Source organism: Eurytemora carolleeae, unplaced genomic scaffold (assembly GCF_000591075.1).
Source record: "Eurytemora carolleeae unplaced genomic scaffold, Eaff_2.0 scaffold1157, whole genome shotgun sequence".
Taxonomy (NCBI): domain Eukaryota; kingdom Metazoa; phylum Arthropoda; class Copepoda; order Calanoida; family Temoridae; genus Eurytemora; species Eurytemora carolleeae.
Genome location: NW_019397043.1, coordinates 84,532 through 93,948, shown reverse-complemented (window position 1 = coordinate 93,948; position 9,417 = coordinate 84,532). Strand labels below are relative to the sequence as shown.

At 31.3% G+C, this 9,417-nt stretch overlaps 1 protein-coding gene across 1 annotated transcript in view; it reads left to right on the top strand.

Moving 5' to 3' along the window:
• Positions 1-9,417, top strand: part of LOC111711367 (neuromedin-U receptor 1) — a 58,134-nt gene that overhangs the window by 19,954 nt on the left and 28,763 nt on the right. The window contains exons 2-4 of the mRNA XM_023485707.1: positions 5,745-5,831; positions 6,546-6,622; positions 7,789-7,952. Coding sequence (XP_023341475.1) covers positions 6,585-6,622; positions 7,789-7,952 — 202 coding nt within the window. The 5' untranslated portion in view covers positions 5,745-5,831; positions 6,546-6,584. The remainder of the gene's footprint in view (positions 1-5,744; positions 5,832-6,545; positions 6,623-7,788; positions 7,953-9,417) is intronic.

Here is a 9,417-nt window from a genome sequence, read left to right as displayed (position 1 = left end):
AGGGGGAGGGCGTCAAATTGCCCCCCCCCCTCATGGTAAATAGGGTTAAAGGTGCTTTTAGAAAATTAACTCTTATTTTAACTCAAAAAAAAGTTTAGAAATGATTCTATTGAAAACTTAAGCTTTGCTTTATAACACTTTTTGACATTTAAATATTAATCAATATTTGTCCACATCTAATGATTTAATCACAATTTTTTGTTCCCCGATCGTTAAAATTAACATAATAATTTATTCTTAGATGACACGGAGAAGCAATTACAAAAGCATTGAGTCTTTGCCACAAACTTTAGCTTACCAATCTCTATATCTATTCAACTAAATGGCGTAAACCTTTGATATTTCAAACTTAGATTATTTTATCTACCAAAATTAACAATTTGAAATATCTAAGGTCTGCGATATTGGGTTGCAAAGATTAGAAAATCAGAGTTTGTGGCAAAGACTCGATTCCTTTAATTTTTGAAATCCCAATCTGATGATGTAAACTTTTGATATTTCAAACTTACATTATTTAATCAACAGCATTCATAGTTTGAAATATCAAAGGTCTACGACATTGGGGTGCAACGATATTTAAATTAGAAAATCAGAATTTGTGGCAAAAACTCAATTCTTTTGAAATGGAAATTTTAGATTGGCCAGATATTTCATGTAACGTTCCTTTACAATATTGATGTATATATATATATATATATATATATATAGTATTGATGGATAGATAGTTAGGATAGATGGTGGCATAGATAGATATGGATGAGGGTACCTTTATACAATACTGATTTACTAGCTTAGTTTCAATCAGATAGCCACCCAGTAATAGTCTCATTCACTCAAACAAAAACATAAATTTTTATTATTTTTAGATTTTGAAACATTGTATTATATTCCTTAACCAAATGTGGTAACGAGGCTTGATGATAAAAACTAAAAGTTTACATTGTGCTCTTACAAACAGTTTTTTTAAAGAGAGTGTTCACTGCTCTGGTTTCGATTATTTCAAAAGACACAACTTATACATATTTTCAACTATAAATCAGAGCTGAGCCTATCATACCACTAACAGATATTTGCCTACCCACTAATATAAAAATATTAACCGTTTAAATTACAAAGTATAATCAATAGACCTTACAATTTGTTAGAAATATTTTCTACGACATATCTCTTAAAAGTTTTGATTATTCTGACCCGAGGAAGATCTTTAAGACTGAGTTCGACATAATCCTAAAAATTGGGGAATTATAATTATATTGATCTGGGTCAGACATTCAATCCCTTTAATGTTTAAAGGGGTAATGATATTTTTCAACAATAAAGTTTAAAAACTGTGAAATTAAATTTTAATTTGTTTAACAAAACTGTTTGAACTGTATTCAAGCAGGTTTCTAAGTTGTATAATTCAATAGTTTCCTAATGCTGTGATTGTTGGCTCATTGGATTACTGGCTCTCTGCGATATTAGGGGTTCAACTAACATACCTATAGAATTCGAAATTTATTTTTCTCATATTTGCTTATATAAGTATATATTATGACACTGCAATTCCCAAAAACAAAGCATTTCAATGGTCGCGAATATCAACCGACCATAAAACATAGCATTTCAATGGTCGCGAATATCAACCGACCATAAAAACATAGCATTTCAATGGTCGCGAATATCAACCGACCATAAAAACATAGCATTTCAATGGTCGCGAATATCAACCGACCATAAAACATAGCATTTCAATGGTCGCGAATATCAACCGACCATAAAAACATAGCATTTCAATGGTCGCGAATATCAATCGACCATAAAAACATAGCATTTCAATGGTCGCGAATATCAACCGACCATAAAACATAGCATTTCAATGGCGCGAATATCAACCGAATATCAACCGAATATCAACCGACCATAAAAACCAAAATTTTCGAATCAAATAATCTGCGCGGTTGAAAATGCTCCAATCTTCGTCATTAAATTGTTAATTTTTTAAAAGTTTCCTTTTTGTTATGTTTTTTTTTTCCAAACTGTGAGTGGTTGAATCAATATAGTTTGAGATCTGTATCTAAGATGACAAATCCCCCTGGATTAGAACTTCAATTACTTCTGTTTGCTTCTTCATCGGAGTAAAAATAAACAGATCAGAAGATTCAAGTAAAATTTAGGCAGGATGGTTCAGAGAAATTAGAGCAGTGTTTTTACAGGGTGGTTCAGAGAAAATAGAGAAGGGTTTAGACAGGATGTTTCAGAAATAGTGGAGTAGGGTTTAGACAGGGTGGTTTAGAGAAAGTAGAGAAGGGTTTAGACAGGATGGTTTAGAAATAGTGAAGTAGGGTTTAGACAGGGTAGTTCAGAAATAGTGGAGTAGGGTTTAGAAAGGATGGTTCAGAGATAGGGAAGTAGGGTTTTGACAGGATGGTTCAGAAATAGTGGAGTAGGGTTTAGACAGGATGGTTTAGGGATAGGGGAGTAGGGTTTAGACAGGATGGTTCAGAGATAGGGAATAGGTTTTTATTGGAGAAAGATTTGAAAGGGTGGTCATAAAGGAGTATCGGAGAAAGGTTTAGACAGGATAAATTTAAAAAGAAGTATCGTTGCAAGGTTTAGAGTGAAGACAGGATGGTTTGTAAGTATTGGGGCAAGGTTTAGACAGGATGGTTTGTAAGTATCGGAGCAAGGCTTAGACAGGATGGTATAGAAGTATTGGGGCAAGGTTTAGACAGGATGGTTAAGAAGTATTGGAGCAAGGTTTAGACAGCATAGTTTAAAAATATATTGGACAGGATGGTTTGTAAGTATTGGGGCAAGGTTTAAACAGGATGGTTTGTAAATATCGGAGCAAGGCTTAGAGGATGGTTGGTAAGTATCGGTGCAAGGTTTAGACAGGATGGTTTGTAAGTATTGGGGCAAGGTTTAGACAGGATGGTTTGTAATTGTAATATTTCTAGATTTAATCAAATAAAAGGTTTAAACAGTTAAGAAGAATTTGAAATATTAACGTTTTTCAATTTTTTAGCCATGAAATCCACAGACAGGAACTGAATTTAATTTTTAATCTTTATATCTTTGCATCTTGATGTCGCTTTAGACCTTTGATATTTCAAAATGTGAATTCGGTCAGATCAACTATAGTCAAGTTTAAAATATCAAAAAACTACATCATCAGATAACAAAGATGTAGAAATTAGAAAATCAGGTTTGCGCTAATTACTCAGATCTTTTTTGAGCAATGAAATCAAATCATTGATTCATCGTTATAGGGTTAACCGACCTAGGGTAAAATGCCCTAGGATTTAACGAACTATAGGGTCAAACGACATAGGATTAAACGACATAGGGCCCATAGCCCTATTAACCACATTAAAAGAAAAAATTAAAAGGAATATTTGTGTATGTTTGATCCTTTTTCGTTTTACTCTTAATCGTGTTTTGACTGTTTGTTGTTTAAACCAAAGCCTTTTTATCATTTGTCGTTTCACCCATGGGTCGTTTGATCCTATGACGGGGAATAATTTAGAAAAAAAATTCTTACAATTGGTGGGGGGGNGTAATTTTAAATTATCTCCTATTATAAAAAACTATTATTAAACTATAAATCTAAAACCATATTTGCAGTTGTATTAATATAACAGATTGTTGGATATAAATAACTTTAATCCATCATTGAGATTACATTTCTGATATCCTTACCTTAAACCGAGCACAGCTAGTTCTTATAGTAATAATAAAGAAGGAATCAAATCTTTGGTTTTCACAAAATTGAAAATAGTTTTAGACAGATAAGGAGTCGAGTCTTTGCCACAAACTCAATTTTCTAATCACTATAACTTTGCAACCTGATGATATGAAGCTTTGAAATTTCAACCTTTTATTGCCTTATTACTTGAGATAACAGAATTCATTGCTTGAAATATCTAAGGCCCAGGACTCTGGGTTGCAAAGATGTAGGAAAAAGAAAATCAGAGTTTTTTGCTAAGACTCAATTCCTTTACAAACATTTTGCTCAACCTTTAGATTTTACTTAATCTTACATGCATCAATGCACCTTTCAAATTTTGTCATATATATAAAAACAACCTCCAGAGTTTTACTTCAAACATAAAAAATGCGTTAAATGGAATTCGGGCGGCGGAAGTCTGAGTATATTTTTGACAATAAGGTTTTTTGAATCTATACAAATCTATAAGTTGCCAGTGGAATTTTAAAAAAATTTCGAATTTTGAATTTGGTCCATGGCCGTTTGATGCTAGCTTTAGCTAACATATAAATATATACATATATATATATATATATATATACACAAGCTAAGCGCTTTTTATTGTATAGAATGAAAAATGTATAAAAACAATAAACCCAAATAAAATTTTGAAGGTGGAAAAAACTTGGCCGTCTTAAAATGCCTAAATTTTATTATTTTCCCTTGATTGTGAATGAATCCAAAGGATTGGGTTTGTTTTATTTAAATATTATCATTTAAAATAAACATTTCCTACATTCTTGTTTACAAGATTTACAGGATACTGATTACTGATTGATGGACAGTCATGTTTATAGATTAAGCCACAGAAAGAAACATCTTGAAGTTATCATGAAGCAGGAAAAATAGAAATTATGATTTTTTTTTGATTTATGCTGTACAAAAAGAAGATGTTCGCAGATAGAGCCACAATTCAAAGTTGAAATAGAAGATGGGCTGAAATATNGATAAATGATCAAGTAAAGTCGGAATCAAATTATTGAAAAATATTTTAGTTGGAGAGAAACCCATCTTTTCAAATAGTTTAGAAAATGTAGAATACATTCTGATTTTATTTCAATGAAATGGACTAGTATGTCCTATAGGGAGAAAGCCCTTCGGGAATATACAATAAATATTTCTATATATATTTTATCCGCATGGAGGGAAATTTTATGGATTAAATGATAGGATGAGTAGATTGTCGATGAGGTAAATTTTGGATTGTAGATTATAGATAGAAATATGGATGAGTATTGAAATATGGATGGTAGAAATATGGATGGTACAAATATGGATGGTAGAAATATGGATGGTAGAAATATGGATGGTAAAAATATGGATGGTAGAAATATGGATGGTAGAAATATGGATGATAAGAAATATGAAGGGTAGAAATATGGATGGTTAGAAATATGGATGGGTAGAAATATGTATAGTAAGAAAAATGAATGGATAGATTTATATGGATGGTAAAAATATGGATGGTAGAAATATGGATGGTAAAAATATGGATGGTAGAAATATGGATGGTAGAAATATGGATGGTAAGAAAAATGGATAGGTGGAAATATTGATGGTAGAAATATGGATGGCAAGAAATATGGATAGGTAGAAATATGGATGCCAAGAAATATGAATGGTAAGAAATATGGATGGGTAAAAATATAGATGGTTAGAAATATGGATTGAAAGAATATAAATGAGAGATTTTACTAGAAGTAATGTAATCATACTTTCCGAAAGGCCTGCTGCTGAAACATATAAAATGGATAGGATGAGAGACTAGAGAGGAGATGAGTGGGGAGGGGGGGTAGTTTCAGAAAAAGGTTAGAAGGGGTTGGAATATAATGTCCGCGTCACTGGGAAAGGCCCTTGAGGAAAAAGATGAAGAAAGTCTGAACACTTTTCGATATAACTAGAATATCAAATACAATTTTTCTTATTAATAGTTGAATTTTTCCAGAACATTAGATTTCTGACAAACTTTGTGATTGAAGAAATGTTTTTATTTCAGAATTGTAGTTTTCTGATCCTGAAGTGGAGAAAATAATGTGAATCGATCTTGGAACTTTATATGAAAGAATGCGAGGAATAACCTAAGGTAACAGTTTTCTTGAAAAATCCTAAAAAGTGAGGTTATTAAAAGTGAATTTAATTCTAAAAAATATCATATATTCAGCGATCGTATCTTACAAACTTTTGTATTTCTCAGTCCCTGTACACTTTTTCAATCGAAAATTATTGCAAACAATTTTTTGTAAATCTAAAACTTATCTTGGAACTAATGATTACTGAAGAGTTAATAAATAATTCAAGATATATTCAAGATTATAAATATATAAATTTAATATAATTATAAAATAGTTAAAACAAATCCAATAGAATATAATGAACTTTTGATAATTTACATAGTGGGTAATACGTTGCTTTTTGGGACAAATACTTCACACCCCGCCTCTAGTTTTAAAGTATACCATTGTGGCGAGCATCAATTAAAAGTAAAGCAGCGTGGCTGATTCTATTTCTTAGAATTATACTATTTCATAGAATGATTCTATTTCTTAGAATTATACTATTTCGTAGAATGATTCTATTTCTTAGAATGATTCTATTTCAATTTCATAGGATGATTCTATTTTATAGAATGATTCTATTTCATAGAATGATTCAATTTCATAGAATGATTCTATTTCATAGAATGATTCTATTTCATAGAATGATTCTATTTCTAAGAACATTTCTATTTCAGAGGATGATTCCATTTCATAGGCTGATTCTATTTCATAGGATGATTCTTATTTGTTCTTATTTCCAGATCTTGTATGATTTGACCCGGTGGTGGGATGGGCGGGAAATGTTTTCTCCCAACTATTCATCAAACCCTCAAACCAGGAATATATATATAATATATACATGTGTATTGCATACATATATTTAAATATCAAAAACAATTTATCCTAGATATTTACAACCTATCTTTCTTCTACACCTAGACTAGGAAATTGAAAGGCACTGTATAAGATGAATTTCAAGTGTCCCTGCATTTAAAAAAAAGAGGTACATGTCCGATTTACAACAGTACCTTTGAAACATTTATCTGATCAATAATATTGAAGATAACAAAATTTTTTCTGTTGAAAATCAGCTAACTCTTTTAATTTCTCCAGGGGTTTTCTTCAGTTAATATGCGCAAGTAACTTTTGTAGAGAAACCACAATTAAAAATCAATCGGGCTTATATTTTTTGTGGGACCTCACATGACCCCAAGGTAGGTTTATTGATGCTCAAAATTACAAAAATGTGTGTCCAAAAGTTTTTGATTTTTGTTAAATTTTAAAAATGTGCGTAAAAAAATTATATTTAATCCGCGAACCTTTTCTTGTTATTGTTTTATAATGTACAAAGAGAAGATGCTCGCAGATAAAGCCACAATTAAAACTTGAAAAAGAATATGTCTAGAATAAAAAACTGCCAGATGATGAGGAATAGGAATATATTTTTGTAAAAATGCTACGTCGAAAATTGGAAGGGTAGCTCACCTCGAATACGTAAATATCGACCTAATTTTCAGATAAATAAAAATATAAAAAAAAAATTTGCAAAAATTACAATATTGACGGAATTTAGAATATTCAAATAATAGAAAACAAGTTTTATGCCTATTATTGAAAATAAGTTTGAAAAGATATTTTTAATAAAAGTTCCATTCAAACACCGTACATTGTTAAAATTTAATATTCTTACTTAAATATTTTCTTAATAATATAGTAAAATGTTAGAAAATTATCAATTATATAAACTAGGCTTTCAGTGCACTTAGCGCCCTCTTTTTCAAGTAATGATATAATCTTTTAGGTTTTCGTTCATCTTAAATCAGTAATACAAGAAAAAGTTAAAAAACACATCTGAAATATTTGGTGAATTCTAACGTACAAGAAATCCGTAGAGCTAACTAAGGTCCCACTGAATATTTTGGGTCCGGTTAGTACTGTACAGTTTACAATGTTCATATATAAATAACAATATGAAGACTTATTATTAAATATATATTCTGGCAGATTATCTCCTGGAATGAGTACACCGCCAAGTACAACATGGAGTACAGCATACACAGACCATCAGAGCTCACCCGGATCGTACAGTACATGGGGTACGGATCCAGTCGGGTCGTACAGTACATGGAGCACAGATCCCAGTACAACAGATATGTTCAACACCACAGGAAAAGTTGCATTTTATAGAATTAGTCATTTATATATAATTAAAACTATTTTATTTTTATTAATTTGTAAGAATTATTAATTGATAACTTTTTTTGCTTTCTCTTTAAAATCTGTCCTACCTTGATTGATAAACGCTCTTGATCTTATCATTCTGACAAATTGTTTTTTATCATAAAATATTTTCTGATATGAATTCATAAACAGACGTTGAAAGTAATGCAATTTCACGCAGTTGATTTTTTGTAATACATTCACATAATGAACGTGAATATTGCATTTTTAAAAACTTAAAACATTTTTTAAAAATTTTATAAGCTCGTGATATTCGATTCCAGATTTTATAGAATATTTCAGGATCCTTCCTGGATATTAAAGATATAGGACAAGGGAAGCACGGTCAAATATAAAATTAAAGTAAAGATGCCCTTTGAAAATGTCAGTGATAGGACAAAGGAATAAGACGCTTAAAGATTGAAAAAAGGGAAAGTTTTCGTTTAAAGATTTTGAAAAACAGGACAAGGAAATCACAGATTTATTCCTGTTTATAACACGTACTGTCCTATCAGTGTATTCTGTATACTGTCCTATCAGTGCATTCTGTATACTGTCCTATCAGTGTATTCTGTATACTGTCCTATCAGTGTATTCTGTATACTGTCCTATCTGTGTATTCTGTATATTGTCCTATCTGTGTATTCTGTATACTGTCCAATCAGTGTATTATGTATACTGTCCTATCTGTGTATTTTGTATACTGTCCTACCAGTGTATTCTGTATACTGTCCTATCTGTGTATTCTGTATACTGTCCTATCAGTGTATTTGGTATACTGTCCTATCAGTGTATTCTGTATACTGTCCTATCAGCGTATTCTGTATACTGTCCTATCTTTGTATTCTGTATACTGTCCTATCAGCGTATTCTGTATACTGTCCTTTCTGTATATTCTGTATGCTGTCCTATCAGTGTATTCTGTATACTGTCCTATCTGTGTATTCTGTATACCGTCCTACCAGTGTATTCTGTATACTGTCCTATCAGCGTATTCTGTATATTGTCCTATCTGTGTATTCTGTATACTGTCCAATCAGTGTATTATGTATACTGTCCTATCTGTGTATTCTGTATACTGTCCTATCAGTGCATTCTGTATACTATGTCCTATTGTATTCTGTATACTGTGCTATCTTTGTATTCTGTATACTGTCCTATCTGTGTGTTCTGTATACTGTCCCATCTATGTATTCTGTATACTGTCCTATCTATGTATTCTGTATACTGTCCAATCTGTGTATTCTGTATACTGTCCTATCCTTGTATTCTGTATACTGTCCTATCTGTGTGTTCTGTGTTCAAGTTTTCTATTGCATAATTAAACTCTTCGAGTTTCAGACGAAGAAATTATTCTAATTCTATGGATCGGACATGTGTATGGCTCAATGAATTGTCAGACTGGATTGTATG